Genomic DNA, 20,245 nt, shown 5'->3' with positions numbered 1-20,245 from the left:
TAATTCCTAGACAGACTCAGGCTTTGCAGGTCGGGGGTGGGTTGGTGGTGGGAGGGAGAACAGAGGTAGGAAAGCAAAGACATCAGCACCTTATGGGAGCAAAATGGCACCAATCTCTTTGCTTCAAGATCACCCACATTGCTCACCCACTACTCTTCCCCCACCGGACTTTCTAGTACCTTCCAAGAAGCACTTCACAATAGACAGCATAATGAATTTTTATTATGATTATTTCAATTAAAAAAAATAAGCCCAAAAGTCTCTGGGCAATAAGCTAAAATACAATAAAAAGCAGTATCTTAGTGTTAGCGACATACCTTGCTGGCATGCAGTGACGCAGTAGTGCCTTCAATGCAGGCAAGGCTCTGTAGAAATTTCCACATTATTTCCTACCACTTCCCCTTTTTTCAGAAGTCCCTACTGAAATGAGAGATGAAACTGAGGCACAGAGGTAAAGGAACTAGCCTGAGGTCAGACTGCCAGGAGAATCAGACAGGAACTGAGCCCAGAAAATCCTGACTGTTCTACCCAAAATGCTACCCAGATACAATTCTGTGGCTATTGCCCAGCAGGAGAAGAAAAACAGTGTCTTCTTCTAAGTGACCAGTTAATAACACCCCGTGGGGCAGCAGAAAGTGTCACAGGAAGCGGCCCTGACTTGATGCCCAGCGATCTGGGCCAGAAGCTAGTCAACAGGACTCCCATAATGTTCCAGGGCCCCTCCTGCCCCCTTGCCTCCAATGCACAGCCCTCACTATAAAATCCAACCCTCCTTGTGGAAAACCAGCTGCACCGCCTCGTTCACATCATTCACGATGTGGGATGCCTCCATGAGCCCCGGGCTGAAGCTGAAGTCCCGGTGCCCATGGAATGGAGCCTCCTCTGCACCCTGGACAGGCTGGGTAGGCTCTGGACCCTTGGGATTGTACACACCAGTGCACACCAGGATAGAGGCGCAGCTCTGCGTTGCTGAGGGTCGTTGCCTCCACAAGCCACCAGCCCCCTGCTTCTCTGCCCCATCATGCTTCACCATCTGCAGGTACTTGTGGAACAGGTTGGCACCGTAGACATCAGACATAGGATTATCACTGGCAGGGGTAGCCATACCAGAAAAGGAAAGAGAAAAAAAAACCCAGTTCAGTGTTACAAGGTAAAGAGAGCAAAGGACAGCTGTGGAACTGGCGTGCATTTGATACAAGGAAACAAGGGAGTGAGCAGGTATGGAGGAAGAGCAGGGGGAGCCTTGAAAGGGATGAGAAGCTGGAGCAGCACTTACCCAATAGCATAGAGTTTCCGAATGGGGGCCACCCAGCCCCGCCTCTCCGCCTGCTGCCTGATCAGGTCCTCTGCATACTGGTAAGTGAGGACGCTGGGTTTGCCCATCAGGCCTTCGTATCGCAGCTCTTTGCCCGTCATTTTTCGGTAAATGGTTTCCAGGCACAGCAAAAAGGTGCCATGGCCAAACCTGTCAGAGAAGAGAGCTCAGCAGTTCAGGCCTCCCCTCACAGGCCCTAAGCAGGACCCTATACCTTTCACTCCAGCACCCTGTTGGTGACAGGTAAGTGAACTTATTTCTGGTAAGAATGACATTACCTATTTTTATGACCTGCTGTTACCTACTAACATTTGTTGAGCACTAGAAATGGCATACCACACTTACCTCTCAGAATAACCCCATGAGAGAGCAGTCATTCCCCTCATTTACAGTGAGAAGACTGAGGCATAAAGATTAAGTAACTTGCCCAACATGGCAGAGCTAGGATTACAACCCAAGCAGTCAAGACTCCACAAACTGAAGTTTAAATTCAGCTTTAAATTTGTGGAAACTACTGGTTGCCATTCTCCCCTTCTTTCTCAGTGTCAATTTGCAGCTTACCATATTGTGACCCGATGTAAAAAGTACTCCCTTGCCTCCACTGCAGCGAGGTGAGCAGCCATGTGAATAAGCTACAGGCAAAGAGTCAATGAAATCAGAAGTGCTGGGCTAAACTATTAGCAAGTGTAAAATTGGGGAGTATAAAATTGTTCCATCCTTCCCCACTCTTCCTGCTGCCTGAATGCTGATATGGCGGCTGGAGTTCAGGCAGTCATTTTGGATTATGCTGTTAAGAGCCAAGGATTGCACAGCAGGAAGACAGAGGGAACCTGTCCCAGATAGGTGGGACTTCCACACAAGCCCTGGACTGCTTACCGCATACTTCTTTAACATGAGAAAGAAAGAAACTTCTATCTTGTTTAAGACACTTTTGTTTCGGGTTTTCATCCCTGGCTGCTAAACCAAATCTTAACAGATGCTGTCCAACATATTAAAGTTGTATTTCACAAATCAAAACCACATTGAGATACCACCTCACACCAGTCAGAGTGACTAAAATAACAACTCAGGAAACAACAGATGCTGGCAAGGATGTGGAGAAACAAGAACCCTCTTGCACTGTTGATGGGAATGTAAACTGGTGCAGCCACTAGGGAAAAGTGTGAAGGTTCCTCAAAAAATTAAAAATAGAATTCCCTATGACCTAACAATAGCACTACTAGGAATTTATCCAAAGGATACAGGAGTGCTGGTGCATAGGGGCACATGTTACCCCAATGTTTACAACAACACTTTCAACAATACCCAAAGTATGGAAACAGCCCAAAAGTCCATCGGCGGATGAATAAAGAAGATGTGGTATATCCATACAATGGAATACTACTTGGCAATGAGAAAGAATGAAATTTTGCCATTTGCAACCACGTGGATGGAACTAGAGGGTATTATGCTAAGTGAAAGAAGTCAGTCAGAGAAAGACAGATATCATATATTTTCACTCATATGTGGAACTTGAGAAAGTTAACAGAACACCATGGGGGAAGGGAAAGGGAAAAAAAAGTTATAGAGGGAGGCAAACCATAAGAGACTCTTAAATACAGAGAACAAACTGAGCGTTGATGGGGGCTGGGAAAATGGGTGATGGGCATTGAGGAAGGCACTTGTTGGGATGAGCACTGGGTGTTGTATGTAAGCAATGAACCACGGGAATCTACCCCCAAAGCCAAGAGCACACTGTACACTCTGTATATTAGCTAACTTGACAATAAATTATATATTAAAAAAAAAAAAAGAAAATTTAAAAATAATAATTAAAAAACAAATAAACTTGTATTTCAGTGTCACTTATTTATGTGACAAATTTTATTTTCAATTTTTAAATTACTGAATGAAAATTAATCTCGGGGTGCCTGGGTGGCTTAGTCGGTTAAGTGTACGACTCTTGGTTTCAGCTCAGGTCATTATCTCACAGTTTACAAGTTCAAGCCCTGCGTCGGGCTCTGTACTGACAGTGCAGAATCTGCTTGGGATTCTCTCTCTCCCTCCCTCTCTGCCCCTCCCTTGCACACGCTCTCTTTCAGTAAATAAATAAAAACACTTAACAAAAAAAAAGAAAGAAAATCAATCTCAAATTTAGTTTATAAACTGAAATTTGCCCCTGGCTATTCAGTTCCAGCCTACATAACCAAACCCCTCTCACCTAGTGTCAGCACACACTAACTATAGGAAGAATACTTCAGAAAAAATATCTAACCTCAGCATGCAGAAATATACGTTTTATAAAATATTTATTTATTTTGAGAGAGAAAGAGAAAGCACAAGTGGGGGCAGACAGAGAGAGACAGAGAGAGAATCCTAAGCAGGCTCCATGCTCAGCTCAGAGCCCCGATGCAGGGCTCGATCTCATACTGTGAGATCATGAACTGAGACAAAATCAAGAGTTGGATGCTTAACCGACTGAGCCACACAAGTGCCCTTGCAGAAATATATCTTTTAAAGTAACAAGGGAACACTTGTAACACTCATCTCTTTGGAGTTAATGAGTGACATGACTTCAGTCGCATCAAGTGTTGGGCCTGCTGCCCTCTGTTGATGGATCACTCACAGAGTGCACTGGGAATCAGTAAGTAGCAGAGAAAGAAAACTCTAGACTTTGGGCCTGCAGATTAAGAGCAGCCATACAGTACACAATAGCCATAGGTGCCCTTCCAGGAAGGCCCTCAAGGGCTAGGAAAAGCGCTGCCTAGACTGTTCTTAGCCTCCAAAAAGGACACGCCAGATGAGGTTTAAACAGCTGAGCAGAGAACATGGGCCTGCTCAATATCAATGTGCCTTTGAGAAAGTCACTTACCCACTGGGTCTCAAGCTCTCTGGCCTACACAATCATCAGAATAATTATTGCATACCCTGCCCCTACATCTTAAGGGCAGAAAGAAACAACAAAGAACTCGTGCTACAGGGACAATGCAAGGAGCAGCTGTACTGCTGGCCTCAGAAGTCATCCATCATTTGGGCTCCACAGGCAAACACAGCATGTTCTGGGGGAGCCCAGCTGGCTCAGTCGGTGGAGTGCACAACTCTTGGTCTAGGGGTCATGAGCTCAAGCCTCACATTAGGGATAGCGATTACTTTAAAAAATAAAAAATCTTAAAAAAGGGGTACTTGGGTTGCTCAGTCAGTTAAGTATCCGACTTGATTTTGGCTCAGGTCATGATTTCACAGTTCGTGAGTTCAAGCCCCACATCAGGCTCTGGGCTCACAATGCAGAGCCTGCTAGGGATTCTCTCTCCCTCTCTCTCTCTCCCTCTGAAAATAAAATATATAAACTTAAAAAAAATAAAAATCTTAAAAAAAAATAACATGTTCTGTTAAGATTCTGGAGGGCAAAGATCATGCGTTAAAGATCATCTCAACATATCTTCAATGTTCTGTAAGCTATACTTTTCGTTTAATAATTAGAAGTGACCCATTGAAAATCCTCCCAGAAGATTAAGTTTCTGTGACAAATATGGGTTCTGCTCAGGCAGGGGTCTGACCGCCCAGAGTACTGACCGCCCAGATGGTAGGAAACTGTCAGCAGGACCACCCAGGCAACAGATGGCAGTGGCCACCACAGTCAAACCCAGAGACTCTGTGTCCTCACCTGGGCATCCTGGCTTCAGCCATCCAAAGGAGATCCATGTTGCTGGCCAGGACAGGAAGATGGGGATAGGGGGCTGTTGCCAGACCAGTCCCAGGGTTCCCATTGCTGAGAAGGACATCCATGATCAGCTGCAGGCTGGTCTCCCAGCGGATTGGCTCCCCAAGGAGGAGTACCCCTTTAAAGAGTAAAGGAATGGAGGTGAGGGTTGCAGGGCACTCTGCCTGCCCTCTGTGGCTGGCAGGAGGAAGGCCCTTAGAAGGCCAGCTGATGCCAGCTGGCACCACCCAACCACAAGCTCTTCCTCCACAGTATACACCCCTGCAAGGGCACAGTTCCCAGAACCAGCCTTCAAAGAGCCACTCACCCATTCACCCAAGGTGAACAAAGCCCAGGACCCAGGAAGGCACTTCCTAAGGGCTCCCACTTTTCACTTGTATTCGCCAGTACTTCACAGAAGAGTTGAAAACAAAGAAAACCAGCAGCCAAGTCTCAAGCCTGCTTCCTCCGATTGACTAATGCTCTCCTGACCACCTCACTCACAAGTACCTGGCAAAGGGCTCATCTTCCTCAGCCACTTCTCTCTGAGCCCCAGAGGCCTGTAAACCTAACAGCTAGGACAGGGGGATCCAGAGTGACACAGACCTGCATTCCAAGTCCCTGTTAATTTTCCTTTGTGAATGTGGGCAAGTTATTTATTCTCTAAGCCTCGGCCTTCCCAAGTATGTAATAACAATACCTACTATCGTTTAGGATAAAAATGATGTAATAAAACACTTAACCCATGCTGGACACACAGCACTTAGCAAATGGTAGCTGCCAATATAAGCTACAAGGCCAGCGACTGAACAAAACCGGTGGTCTCAAGGGGGAAGTACTGCCCCCTAGGGAGGTGTTCTAGAAACTGGAGGGTGTATTTTATTTTTTATGTTTATTTATTATTTTTGAGAGAGAGAGAGAGAGAGAGAGCAAGTGGGGGAAGAGCAGAGAGAGAGGGAGATGCAGAACCCGAAGCAGGCTCCAGGCTCTGAGCTGTCAGCACAGAGCCCAACACAGGGCTCAAACCCATGAACTGTGAGATCATGACCTGAGCAGAAGAAGTTGGTTTCTTAACTGACTAGGTCACCCAGGCACCCCTGGAGGATGTATTTTAATTGTAATGATCATGGCAAGGGATCATGGGAGGGGGCCAAGAATGCTAGATGCTCAGGACACTCCTACTAAACAATCAAAAACTGGCCCCTATTAACATTTGAGTGTTCCATCTGACATTCACAAAGGTGAAAAACCTATTTATAATTAATTGAGCTTAAGCCCTAATTTAATTCTACATGTAAACATAAAGTATTTTTTGGTAGAGTTTTCATACACACTCATTTTCCAAAAATGCAACTATCATGTAAGTCAAGAAAAGACTGCACTTTATCTTTTCAAAACTTTACCAATAGTTGTTCCCTATTTTGGAAAATCACTTCACCAATGACAATGCTGCCCCTAATTTCTGAGTCACAAATAAAACACACCTATATCACACCTATTACACTTATATCAGGCTGCATTTGTAGCTGTAACATTCATGGTGATTCCATGTTTTGTATTATTATTTCACTACTTTATTATGTCTTCTTGAATAATCATTTACATGTTGAAGTACATATTACCTTACTAAAAAATTTTTGTTTTATCTCTCCCTCTTACAATTAGGGCTTTAGGGGCAGCTGGGTAGTTCAGTCAGTTAAGTGTCTGACTTTGGTTCAGATCATGATCTCATGGTTCGTGGTCTCAAGCCACGCACTGGGCTCTGCACTGATGGTGCAGAGCCTGCTTGGGATTCTCTCTCTCTCCCTCTCTCTGACCCTCCTCGACTCACGCACTCTCTCTCAAAACACATACATACATACATACATACATAAATAGGGCTTATGTTGAACTAGTTAATTTTTAATATACAGTATTATTCAGTATGTATTCAATTAATATACAGTATCAGTGAACTTCACTGCAGAGTAGTAAAGAGGACATTATGGTATTTTTGTTATACAAGGGAGAACTGGGTTTAATGGAGCTGTGAAACACTGGTTTAGATAACCTCTGGGGGCCTTTCCATGCTAAGATTTTCTACACTTACAATTTTTCTGGAATACTAAGGCAAGTGACATGGGGAAGGAAAGATTAAAAACAAATGTCTCAGAGGTAGTAAGTGGCAGATCTGAGACTAGAACCCAGACGACCTGACATCCAACGCCCCTAGCAACCCTACCAGTCTGTAGGCACAGAGCAGCACTAGGACAGCCTGGAGGGCCAAAAGGAGAAGCACCCAGAGCCACGCCTATCCATCCCAGCAGAGGACCTCATTACCTTCAATGGCAGGGAAGTCGTTCCTTAGAAGGGGCTGCCAAGAGACAAAGAATAGGCCCATTAATGCCACAGTCGCAGTCCACTACCAGACAGCCACACAACCAGTTTCCAGGGGTAGCAGGAGGAAAGACACACTTTAGACAGATCAAAGACCACCCCCAGGCCTAGTCCAAGCCAAGGAGAAGCCAGATAGGACTGAGGAAAAAAATTTACAAAGAAAAGTAAAGAGAGAAAGAGCAGGGCTACCACAGAACAGTCTGAGGGAACCCACATATGAAAGTCTCCCAGGAGGAAGGGCTAGTCAGCTGTCCTTCTCCAGGACAGGAGGTAAGTTATAAGCCAAGCAAGAGTCTAGAATCAGGTAGCTCAGATGAAGGTAAGCCTATGGAGAAAAGGGAGGCCATCAGGGCATGATGGACCATTTCTCTCAACATGAGATGAGGAGGCAGGAGTCTTCAGTTTACCAATCTCCTGGAGTCCGTTCCTTTTCTAGACTATTAGTCCTGGCACTACTACTAACCAGCTATGTGACCTGGGGCAGGTCCCTTCCTCTGCACGGGGCTCAGTCTCTGAGCTGCTCTAAGATCTGTTCCAACTCTGACATTCTAGTTCTCCACATAATTTGCATGGTCCTAGAAGAAAGCTTTCAAAGGCAATGAAGTGCTCTATTCAATCAGAAAGCTCCAGAGAAAGGACTAAGGCTACATAAACAAAAGTTAAGCTTATTTGTTTATAACTACATTCTTCCATATTTTGACAGTGGTTTGACTTAAACTGTAGGCCATATGACATAGAGTTCACATGAGGAAGGGGGGCCAAAGGCCATCAAGGGCGGGCAGTCATACTCTAAAAGATCAACGAGAGGTTCCGTAACTAGTGATCAGAAGAGATAACAAGTCAAATCAGTGGTTCAAATAAGAGCCAAACCCGAAAGGAATATGGACATACTCAGAATTGCTGGTTACTTTTAAAAGCAAGCTGTTTCTCATAAGGACAACTTTCCATAGCAAGCTTCAGTATAAAGTAGCAGCAATGATTAATTTCACAAAGGTTAATGATTCTCCCAAGCAACACTCAAAAAGCCAGTTGGTAAAATATAAAACTCCTCACTGGAAATGCTAAGGCTTTGAAAGGGATTCTCAGCTAATTACAAACGATGCAGAAAGGAAAGCCCTTAGGAGCCAGTTGCTCTTCTGGGCCATCCTTGTGTATCTGGGGAACAAAATCCTTGGCCAGATATGCCTCTCCAAGATGGATAAGATGAAGTTCTTAGTGGGAGGGGTTGCAAGGCTGGTAAGAAGAACCCATGTGGGGAATAACAGGACAAAACTAAACACAAGACACCCAGGAGCATGTTCATTATTACCGTGGTCTTTGGCCGCCGCTGGAGATCCACCATGTCAAGCACAGGAAAGGCCATTCGCAGCTCATCCACAGTAACCACATTCTCAAAGCCCAGTCTACAGCAAGATTAGGAAAGCAAAGCTGGACACTTTTGGGAGATGCCTCTAAGGTGAGGGGAACCAACACAGTCCCAACCAAACTAGTCCACCCAATCCCCAGACAGGAGTAAACCAGTGAGAGCCCAGACACAGCCCCGCAAGGCCCATGGCAATCCTGGAGGACAAGCCATGACTGCACAGGCAGAGCATGTATGCACACCATCACTGAATGCATCGGTGGTCACTGGGCACACTCCGGTGCCAGGTCCTATGCTGGGCACTACCAGGGCACAGAAGCACACAAGAATCTCTGGCCTCAAGCTCACTACATGCCCAGGGCCCATTTAAACCAGCACTCTGTGAACAGTGCTGCCACATGTGTTGAGTTCAAAAGAGGAGACTCCTCAGTGGGCTGGTAGCTGGACAGAGTCTAGAGAAGTCAGACGTGAGCTAACTCTTGAGGAGAAGCCAGATTCAGACAGTTTGGGGAGCCCACGAAGAGTGGAATGCCAGTGCCAACCAACCTCTCCTCTCCAAGACCTGCCTCCATTTTCTTGTCCTCAATTCCCACTTAAAATCTTAACTGGGCATGGTTTCAGATTACTTTCAAAATGAATCTCTCAAAAATGCTTCCATTAGATCACCCTAACAGCAACAACACCTGCAATGACTCTCCTGCCCACATAAATAAGTTCGCTGGCCTCTTGCCCTTACTTCTGAGGTTTCCTTTCCGAGACACCACTCTTCCTCTTCTCATTCCCCACCCTGTCCCAATCCCATCTCCTGCTTTGGGGATCCATGTCTTCCCTGCTCTCTTCAGCATCCTTACCTCCTTCCCCGCATGGAAAACCATAACCATCTCCCGTGGCACAGCCACATCCCTCCATGAAGCCACCAGTCATTCCCACTCCCAGATCCTCCCTTCCCAACACCTGTGACTCTCAGAACCTGTACTGCACTCCTTGGTCTTCAATCATGTATCATCTTAAACACTCCTGCATCCTTTCTGGGTGTGCTACTCCTACCTCCTCAAGCATGAACCTTTTGAGGAAGACACAGCCCCATGTGCTTCTCTTGGTCTCCCTGCCCCTGCAGAGCACACAGCACAGGGCTGGTACAGAGGAAGTGCTCAACACAGGTTCACAAAATGAGCAAATGAATAAGCTGCTTGAGTACAGGGACCAAGTCTTCTGCCTCTTGAGTGTACACACACCCAAAAGGTTCACTGTAGATATTAGTTGATAAGTTGATTGAGCACCCCAAAGAACAATGCTAGAGCAGTTGTTCCCAAACCTAATTAGTTTTCTCTTTTAACATACAGATTGCTGATTTTTAATCTCAGACCTAGTAAACCAAGAATCTATATATATTTTTTTTAAGTTTATTTATTTTTGAGAGAAAGAAAGCATGAGCAGGGGAGGGGCAGAGAGAGAAAGGGAAGGGAGACACAGAATCTGAGAAGTAGGCTCCAGGCTCTGAGCTGTCAGCATACAGCCTGATGCGGGGCTTGAACCCATAAACTGTGAGATCATGACCTGAGCCAAAATCAGGCACTTAACCAAGTGAGCCACCCAAGTGCCCCCAAGAACCTGTATTTTAAGCTCCCCAGTAGATTCCAATTCAGTGGGCTGGCTTTTGGAAACTATCAGGAACCAGGACCGGCCATACCTGGGAGCCATCCTCCCTCCCTCCAGAGCCTACCACATATCCCATAAGCTCTGGCACCATGCAGTCAGAACACCTCACTATGGTCCCCCCTCAGCCGTGGAAGGAAAAACTCCAGTCCTGTCCTCTCCTCTTCAGCCAGAGCAAGAATCACCAAAAGGATACACTCGGGCATTTTCCACCAGGGGCCCCTGCCCAGACACCAGCATCCGCTTGTTGTGATATTGGGAGAAGAGCTTCATGGGGCTGTGAGAGAGAATGACTTGGTCTGGCTCCACCTGTACAGAGAGCCAAAGACAGAGGACAGCAGAGGTGACACAACAGTTGAGGGAAAATAATGGGGAGATAGGTGGCTTCTTTCACTTAGAAAGGAAAAAAATCTGTGCAGAAAAAAAGTGGGGGCAGCCTTTTCTGGCACCCGGACACTTCTAGACACTACCCAAACAGGTGTGAAAAGAACCTACTTTGGCTCTTGCCACAAAAAACAAACAAGCAGGAAATGCCATTAGTTGTGGGTTCTGACCACTCACCAAACCTGTTCTCAGTTCCTCCAACTGGAGACCACAGGGTTTATGTGCATGTTCTTTGTCATTGTCACAGAAATATGCCTCTTTCTGTTTTCAGTTCTACTTAAAGACTTAACTTTTTAACATTTATATAATACAAACTCCAACAATGCAGCCAATATTCACAATGTTTTTGGAACCCTCTCTGGAAGGCACAGAAGGGAACCAGTTGTACTCTTTTGCTCTGCATTCACCCCCAAGCAATGTTGAACCCAGTCAATCAGCCACTTTATTTATTCTTTTGGTTCCAAAGGGCTGTTTCCAAAAACTAAATCCACCCTTAACAAAGAAGGATGTGTCAATGTTGATATACCAAATGGAGCTCCAAATGGGCAAAAAGGGACTGCTTTTGGGGGACAGTGTTCATTCAGTTGTGTACAACTTATTTATGAGAAACAAGAGTGCCACCTGGTATACAGAGATTTAGGAAAATGTGACCCTTGCTTTCCAGGGGCTGACAATCCAAAACAGACAATCCTGGTGCCTAGAAAAGAAATGGATACAAAGACAGCAGACTGAAACTATCTAATCCATGGGCAGGATTTTTGTGCTCAACGCATAATGATATACAAAAAAATGCCCATGCTGATGAGGCTCTACTCATGAGTCTAAGCTTGAACTTCAAGTTATTTTCTAGTACTGACCCAACTGGCCATGCCCGAGGGCTATGCAACACTGCCCGAACCCAGGAAAGGCAGCTTAGAGTTGGAAGGGGGGTGCCACCAGAACCACGTCTTTGGGCTTCCATGTCTCCACCTGCCTCACCTTGAACCCCAGCAGGGCTGACAGCTCCTGGGCTTTGCTCTGTTGTAAGATGTTCCCAGCATTCGTGACAAAGACCACGGGCACCCGCAGCTGCCCATGAGAGTTCACCAGCCTACGGAATGCTTCCAGAGCAGCAGGGATCACTCTGTGACCCCGCACCAGCACTCCATCGATGTCCAACAGGAACCCAAAAGTGGGCGCGCTCTGCACAGTGGAAAGAGAATCACCACAGCGTGAGTCAAGAGGCAAAGGGGAAGAAGGAAAAGACCCTTACAAAATGGTGTGCCTCATTATCCCCAGGTCACCTAGAGCTTTGAATAGAAAATGAGGACATGGAGGGCACCTGGGTGGCTCAATCAGTTACGCATCTGTCTTCAGCTCAGGTCATAATCTTGTGGTTTGTGAGTTCGAGCCCTGCGTCGGGCTCTGTACTGACAGCTCAGAGCCTGGAGCTGCTTCAGATTCTGTGTCTCCCTCTCTCTGCCCCTTGCCTGCTCATGCTCTGTCTCTATCAAAAATAAATAAACATTAAAAAAAAAAAAAGAAAAAGAAAATGAGGACATGGGATTTCTGATAAGGCAAATCCATCTATAAAAATGAATTAGTCCCTTGTCATGTATTTTTAAGGATATAAGTATTTGGTTAAAACTATCTTTACATAATTAATATAAAAGAATTTTTAAGTGGAAAATACAGAAATTCAAAAACATTCCAGCACTTTAACATAACCAATCTCATCTCTTTGTTTTCTCCCATCCAAGTACTAACCAGGTCTGACCCTGCTTAGCTTCTGATTTCAGATGAGATTGGGTGTGTTCAGGGTGGTATGACCATAGACTCTTCTTTTTCTATTCTTATGCTTACCACATAGCTACAACTACACTTTATATGTTCGATTTTACATCCTGTTGTTCTTGCTTGACATTCAAATATTTTTATCTGTTACAACAGCCTTCATAATCATCTTTTACAATTTTATTACAACACACACGGAGTTAAAAAAAAAAAATTCAATTGCTATAGATGATATAAAAAATTTCTCAAGTTTCTTGTCTCCTTCTTCCACTTAGTGTTGTTTCCTATCTTGTATGTTTCCAGGAACTTTTTATAAATCTATAGTAATAACTTCTTATCTGTTAACTAACACACAATGGCATTATATTTTATTTTCTTTTCCTTCTGACCTTTTTTTTTTTAAATACTTTTGGTATCTCTTATTTATCTTTCCATATCAATATACATAGTTCTATCTCCTAAACATCATTTCTAGCTACATAATTCTCAGTGAATACTCCACTAACATTATATTTCCCCCTATTTTGGATACTTACGTTTTCCTACATTTTTGCTACTATGAATAATGTTATAAAGAACTTCTTCATGATTACTGGTTTTTCCTTAAGCTAGATTCATAAAAGTAGGAGTAATAAGTCAAGAGTGCAGGGGCACCTGGGTGGCCCAGTCAGTTAAGTGTCTGACTCTTGATTTCGGCTCAGGTCATGATCTCGCAGTCTGTGGGATCAAGCCCCACGCTGGGGCATGGAGCCTACTTGGGATCCTCTCTCTCTCTGCCTCTCCCCCGCTTGTGTTCTCTCTCTCAAAATAAATAAATACACTTAAAAAAAAGTCAAGAGTGCAAACATTTTGGGACTCCTGGGTGGCTCAGTCAATTGAGTGACTGACTTTGGCTCAGGTCATAATCTCACAGTTCATGAGTTCAAGTCCCCACATCAGGCTTCTTGTCAGTACAGAGCTTGCTTCAGATCCTCTGTCCCCATCTCTGTCCCCTCCCGCCTCTAAAAAATAAACACTTAAAAATAAAATAAAATCATCTTAAAAAAAAAAAAGAGTACAAACATTTTAATGATGTGTAACCTATTGACAAACGTTTTCTAAAAACATGTATCAGGGCACCTGGATGGCTCAGTTGGTTAAGCGTCCAACTTCAGCCCAGGTCATGATCTCTCACGGTTCATGAGTTTGAGCCCCACACTGGGCTCTGGACTGACAGCTTAGAGTCTGGAGCCTGCTTTGGATTCTCTGTCTCCTTCTCTCTCTCTGCCCCTCCCCTGCTTGTGCGCTCACTCACATGCGCTCTCTCATTCTCTCTCAAAAATAAATAAATACTAAAATAAAATAAAAATGGGGCACCTGGGTGGCTCAGTCGGTTCAGCATCGGCCTTCAGCTCAAGTCATGATATCACACACAGTTCATGGGTTCAAGTCCCACATCAGGCTCTCCTTGCTTCGGATCCTCTATGTCCCCCTCTCTCTGCCCCTCCCTTGCTCATTCTCTCTTTCTCTCTCTCTCTCAAAATAAATAAACAAACTTAAAGCTTAAAGTAAAAAAATAAAAACATGTGTCAACTTACACGGCCACTGGTAATGCACTTTATGCTTGCCGATAATAATTTTCATATGTATCAAAGAGTTTGTTAATTATCAAAGGTCCTGTTAATTTAAAAGTTTAAAAATGATGGTATCTCTCTCAATATGTATTTCTTGGGACTTACAAAGTTGAACATTGTCCTTTTTAAGTTTATTTTTTTTTTTTTTAGTAATCTCTACACCTAACATGGGGCTCCAACACACAACCCTGAGATAAAGAGTCACATGCTCTTCCTACTGAGCCAATCAGGCACTCTGAACATTGTCCTTTTTTTAAAAAAAAAAATCATTCTTTGGACGCCTGGCTGGCTCAGCTGGTGGAGCATGTGACTCTTGACCTTCGGGTCATGACTCCAAGCCCCACATTGAGGAAAGAGATTACTTAAATTAAAAAAATTGTTTAGGGGGCGCCTGGGTGGCTCAGTCAGTTAAGTGTCCAACTCTCAATTTCGGCACAGGTCATGATCTCAAAGTCATGGGACCAAGCCCTGCAGAGGGTTCTGCACTGACAGCGCGGAGCCTGCTTGGGATTCTCCCTTTCTCTCTCTCTCAAAAATAAACATTAAAATAAAAGGATAGGATATTAAGTTATATTAAGGAATTACTAATGTTGTTAGGTATGACAGCATTGTAGTTATGTTTAAAATGTCATTTTCTTAGACGTACACACAGAAGAATCTGAGGGTAAAGTGATAAGAAATCAGCAATTCATTTTAAAATCTTACAGCTGGAAAAAACAAAAAATAAAAAAATAAAAGCTTAACACTGGAAAAAAAAGAGAGGGGAGGAACATAAGCAAAGCAAGTGTGGCAAACTGTCATTAACTGCTAAATCTGGGAGATGGTTATATGGGTTCATATTATTGGTTTTGGATTTTTGAAAACTTACATAGTTAAAAAAAATAAAATGTCTCATTTGTGCTGATGGCTACAAAATTTAACCATACATAGTTTTAATGCCTATATCCTAAATAGCCACAAAAGCTGCTCTCTTAGAAATAAGAATCCACAGACCCTGCTACCAAAAACCTTTTTCAGGACAATTTAGCAATGTCTTTAAGGCTCCCTCATCTCTAACTATATAAATGAGTAATCATACACCTCCAACCCTTAGATGAATGTATACAGAGAAACCAAGCACTCAGTAACAAGAAAGTGAAGGTACAATTGTAACAAATGTGCCACATTAACACCCAGATATTAGTAACACAGGAAACTGGGGGAAGGGGGAATATATATAGGATTCCTCTACAGTTTCTGTTCAATTTTTCTGTAAACCTAAAACTTTTCTAAAAAATAAAGTTAATTAAGTTCTTTAAACAAAGTTATCTATATAGAAAGAGACCTTTCTTTTTTTTTTTTTTTTTCATTTTTCTTTTCATTCTCTTCTGTATCTGTGTTCTGATTTTTCTTCTGCTATCACTTGTTTTGTTATCTTTTGTTTTTAACTAGTCCTGGGTATTAGGCCAAATCCTAAAGTTCTTATCTGTGGCACTGATAAAATGTATGGTTTAGGTTTAGGTTTTATTTTTAATGTTTATTTTTGAGAGAGAGACAGACAGACAGACAGACAGAGAAAAGGGGAGGGGCATGGAATCCTGAATCTGAGCTGTCAGAGTCCGATGCAGGACTCAAACTCACCGGCCACAAGATCATGAACTAAGCCGAAGTCAAGACACTTAACCAACTGAGCTACCCAGGTGCCCCAAAATGTGTGGTTTTAAGATTAGTTTGAAGTGAAGGGGCTACTAAGATGTTCCTTTGTATTTTTGCTTCTAACCTGGAATTGGTTTGGTATGTTTTCAACAACAGCATTAGAACTGTCTACTGTCTACTCCAATCACTTCCACATTTAAGAGAACTTACTATCTGCCAGTCATTGTGCAAAGTACCCTACATATATCAGAGAAAATACCCTACAGATATTCTTACAAAAACACTGCATGGTAAGTAATATCCTCAATGCATAGATGGAGAAATTGAAGCTTAGGAAGCTAAGTAATTTGCCTTAAGTCATTTAGTAAACAGTACAGGCAGGATTCAATTCTAAAGCTAGTACTCTGAAATGCTGACGCTACATGTCTTTCTTCCCTTTTTCTACTCTATCAGAAAGTCACTTGGAAATATCACCTGCAAAGACGCTAGAGTCAATACAATCGTTGTAAGACAAAAAGTCCTTTTACCAAAATAGTCTCATTCCATGCTTCCAGCATGGCCACTTTTAGCTCTGTGGCACTAGTCAAGTCACTTAACTTCTTTGAATCTTAGCTGCTCCATATGCAAAAATGAGAACAGTGATAACATAGCTGTTAGGAGCTAGGACTCTGGCACCATACTGCCCTGGATTCCGGATTCTACCACTTACCAGCTGTACACCCTTGGGCAAGTTGCTTAACCTCTCTGTGCTTCAGTCCCTCCATCTGTAAAATGGAATAACAGTACTTACCTCATAGAGTTGTCATAAAAATTGTATAAATTAGTAATTGTGAAGTGTGTGGCACAAAGTGCTGTTTTTAAAAATAAGTATTTAAAATTATCAAAGGGTTACCGTGAAAGCACTACATAAATGTACAATACTATCATCATTACACACAGAAATTGTGATTTTAGAAAACGAAGTAATCCTCTTAAAAAAAAAAAAAAGACAAATGGCCCAGGGGGAAGTGAGGGTGACAGATCTGACTACCTGCCTTATTAGGGTCCTGGCACAGTTGTCCACCAGCTGTTTGACCTTACAAAGAAAAGTACTTAAAAACTTGACTCCAAGCTTCAGCTTCCTTACTACAGGGTTATATCTACCTCCAAAGTTGTGGAATTATCACTTAAGCACCGGGACAAATTGGGGACCCTGCACCAGTTCTCTTCCTCTAGCCCCTCAGAGCTTCCCCTACGTTCTGCATGTAACAGAGGCTCATTATAAGCACGGCCCACAAGCGAATGGAACCAAAGTAAAAAAGTCGCACAAAACCCACATTTATCTCTGGGCTGTCCGTTTATATAGGCGCGGATCCCTGAGGGGAGTCTATCGCGAGTCCCCAAATCTCTTTCAAATGTAGCTGAAATATCAAAACCGAAAGATTCTCATCCTGAAAAATCACAGAGGAAATGCAAGAATCACACTCTGACCAGGAAAACAGAAACACAGAAATCGCGGAGTAACTTTGGAGATGAAAGCAGCGAACGGCCAAGAAACAATCCTGGTGCGCGTTTGGGTTTGTTTTGTTCATTCTCTAGCTGGAGTAACTTTTCTTTCAGGCCGAAGGCACGGCAAATCCCCTGACTGAGGGGGAGGCGGGACGCGCCAGGGACACTCGTGCTCTGGGAAAGAACGAAGCGCACCGAGGTCAGTGGCCTAGCAAAAGCCATTTCCCAGGAGGCCGGGGATGCCGGAGTGGCCCGGCCCCTCCCTCCCTCCCGGCGGCTCCGGCCCCATCCCCAGCCCTGAGGACCTGCTCGGTGGGAACCTGAACTTTCTCACCTGTGCGGAGTCCGCGGCGTAACCTCTTCTGGGGCAGCGGCCCCTGAGCCCCGCCGCCGCGCGCGCCGCCCCCCACCAGAGCCCCGGCACCGCACCGACCGCCGCCAGGCTGCGGAGCACAGCCATCCGGCCGCCCGTCGCGCGCACGTGCAGACAGTCGCCACGGCCCGCGGCCGTCCCCGCCCACGTCCCCGCTGCGCAGCCAATCAGCGGCCGGGGAGCTCTCGGGCCGATCGGTGCCCGAGACATCTCGGGAATTGTAGTCTAGAGTCCGTGTCTGGAAGCGCGGTGAGGCGCGAGCCAGTTGGGGCTAGGGGTGTGGCTGAGTTCTGAGTCAAGCTGGGCATGGGGTTGAGCACGAGCGGGGCGGGGCAGGCCAGGGGCAGCGGCAGGAACAGGGGCCGGTACTCAACCAGGTGCAGAAAGTTCTTGCCCGGCGGGCCGTGGTGGGGGTTCTGTTGGAGCGAAGAGGCGCAGGCAAAGTCTGGCCCTTAGTAGACGGACACTTGGGGTGACAGGCCAGTATGCACGGCCTATGTACCTGCGGACTTCCTGGAACATGCGTTTCAGACTGAAGTCCCAGCTCCCTCAACCTTCGGCGACTTTATGAGAGAAAAGAAACTGTGGAGGGAATCAATCCTTATTTGCAAGGGGGAGGGAGAGGCAAAGTTTTCTTTTGATGTTCAAGTTCCCTGAACACCAATCAAGGAATTCTTGTAGGATACCAATTATTCATTCTTGTAGTCTTTCAGTAAATATTTGCTATGGTCCTCCCTCCTGCCCGACTGTGTGCTAATTCCTGGGGAGACTATATGCATAAATAATCCTGCAAACTTACACTTTGTAGGGAGGTTGAATCAGGACTAGAATACAAGGGAGAAAATAACTGTCCCAAAAGAGGGTCAGATAACTAAGCGAACACCTTTGCTTTTGAGCACGGCTGTTTGTACCATTTGAAATGTGTAAGGTGCCCCCTTTAAGACCTTTGATCGGTCCCCTGGATATAGTTACACCAAGAATGGCTGAGTCCACAATATATTTAGCATTAGGTAAGAGGAAACAAGGGGGGCGTCAGGGATGGACAGAGACTGTGCTAACTCAGAGATTAGTTAGCAATATCCTCAGATCTTCAACTTCGAAGGCCAAGATCTTAATTTTGTCAGTTCAGATGCAACTGAGCAAGATCTGGCAGACTGATTCACATTAACTAAACCTATCATAGCCCAACTCATAAACTCTGCCAGGGTATGTGGCTTTCCAAGATTGAAATGTTCCTAATGTCTTCCTGCTATCAAACTACCTAGAAACTGCTTTAGCAGGTACAAGATTTCTTGGTGTAATGATTTTAAAATATGTCCACAATTTATTTGACAATCCTCTTCTAAAAAGGTGTTTATTCCCCTCCTATTGAGTATGGGCTGGACTTAATGCATATTTTTTAAAATTTTTTTAAACATTTATTCATTTTTTGATAGAGACAGAGCGTGAGTGGGGGAGGAGAAGAGAGAGGGAGACACAGAATCCGAAGCAGGCTCCAGACTCTGGACTGACAGCACAGAGCCCTGCTCAGGGCTCAAACTCACAGAGTGTGAGATCATGACTTGAGCTGAAGTCGGACACTTAGCTGACTGAGCCACCCAGGTGCCCCGGACTTAATGCATATTTAATAAATAAAATGAAGCATGCATAAATGTAAGTAATTAATAAATAAATAAATTTTAAAAATGAAGTAGAAGTAACACTGTGATTGCCAAGGCTAGGTCCTAAAAGATACTGTGGCTTTTCTACCTTGTTCTTGTTTGGCTCATTCATTCTAAGGAAGTCAAATACACTTAAAGACACTCAAATGCACTTAAAGACGCTCAAGCCAACTCTCTGGAAAGGCCCACAGGATAAAAACCTGAAGCCTCCCCACCAATAGTCATGTGAAGAAAGCCATCTTTCAGGCAGGTCCTCCAACCCTCATGGACATCTTGGCCAAAACCTCATGAACAACTGTAAGACAAAACTACCCAGCCAAGTCACTCTTGAATTTCTAACCCTCAAAAATTAGGAAATAATAAGTGTTTGTTGTTTAAGCCAGTAAGTTTGGGGGTAATTTATTGCACAGCAAGAGGTAACTAATACGCTTGATGATCACAATTATATCATAATCACTGCTATTCCATCTCCAGAGGTTTTGCAACCTGGGTCACTGTGTTCTGTATCTGGATCTGCTTTGCTTTCTATCTTCCCCACCTGTGCACTGAACTCCATGAAACTTGAGCCATCCCTGGCAGGAATCAGAAGTAGCCTGGTTTGTTTCAGGAAAGGTGACAGAACACGTATATCTGGGAGGTTCCGATATGGCTATTGTAATTAATACTCTCTGGGTATTTGTGTATGTGTGTGTGTGTGTGTTTAAATATTGGTAAGTCTTCCTTAGATTTTCTAGGAGTTCGTAAGCCAGAAACGATTAAGAAAAATCCTTGAGAGCAAGGTGCCTCTCTGATTCACCTTTGTCATCCTCATAGGTCATATTGTGGTAACTTGCACTTGATGGGTGCTCAATTAAATTAGTAGACAAATGAATGAATATCCATACTCCTGCTGTCCCTATAAACTTGTTCACATATATTTGTATGTGCAC

At 44.3% G+C, this 20,245-nt stretch overlaps 1 protein-coding gene across 1 annotated transcript; it reads right to left on the bottom strand.

Annotated features, from left to right (window-relative positions):
- Nucleotides 1–202: 202 nt before the first annotated feature.
- HDHD5 (haloacid dehalogenase like hydrolase domain containing 5) lies at nucleotides 203–17,880 on the bottom strand. The gene is made up of 8 exons (XM_060658897.1): nucleotides 17,617–17,880; nucleotides 11,752–11,955; nucleotides 10,586–10,698; nucleotides 8,680–8,773; nucleotides 7,314–7,347; nucleotides 4,959–5,133; nucleotides 1,277–1,465; nucleotides 203–1,088 (listed from the first exon to the last, which is right to left on the bottom strand). Exons 1-8 carry the CDS (start codon nucleotides 17,863–17,865, stop codon nucleotides 755–757), a joined length of 1,392 nt encoding a protein of 463 aa, XP_060514880.1. The 5' UTR covers nucleotides 17,866–17,880; the 3' UTR covers nucleotides 203–754.
- Between the last annotated feature and the right edge of the window lie 2,365 nt (nucleotides 17,881–20,245).

This window comes from Panthera onca, chromosome B4 (genome assembly GCF_046562875.1).
Source record: "Panthera onca isolate mPanOnc1 chromosome B4, mPanOnc1 haplotype 2, whole genome shotgun sequence".
NCBI lineage: Eukaryota > Metazoa > Chordata > Mammalia > Carnivora > Felidae > Panthera > Panthera onca.
Note: the sequence above shows the minus strand (reverse complement) of the source record. Positions and strands in the feature narration are given on the sequence as shown.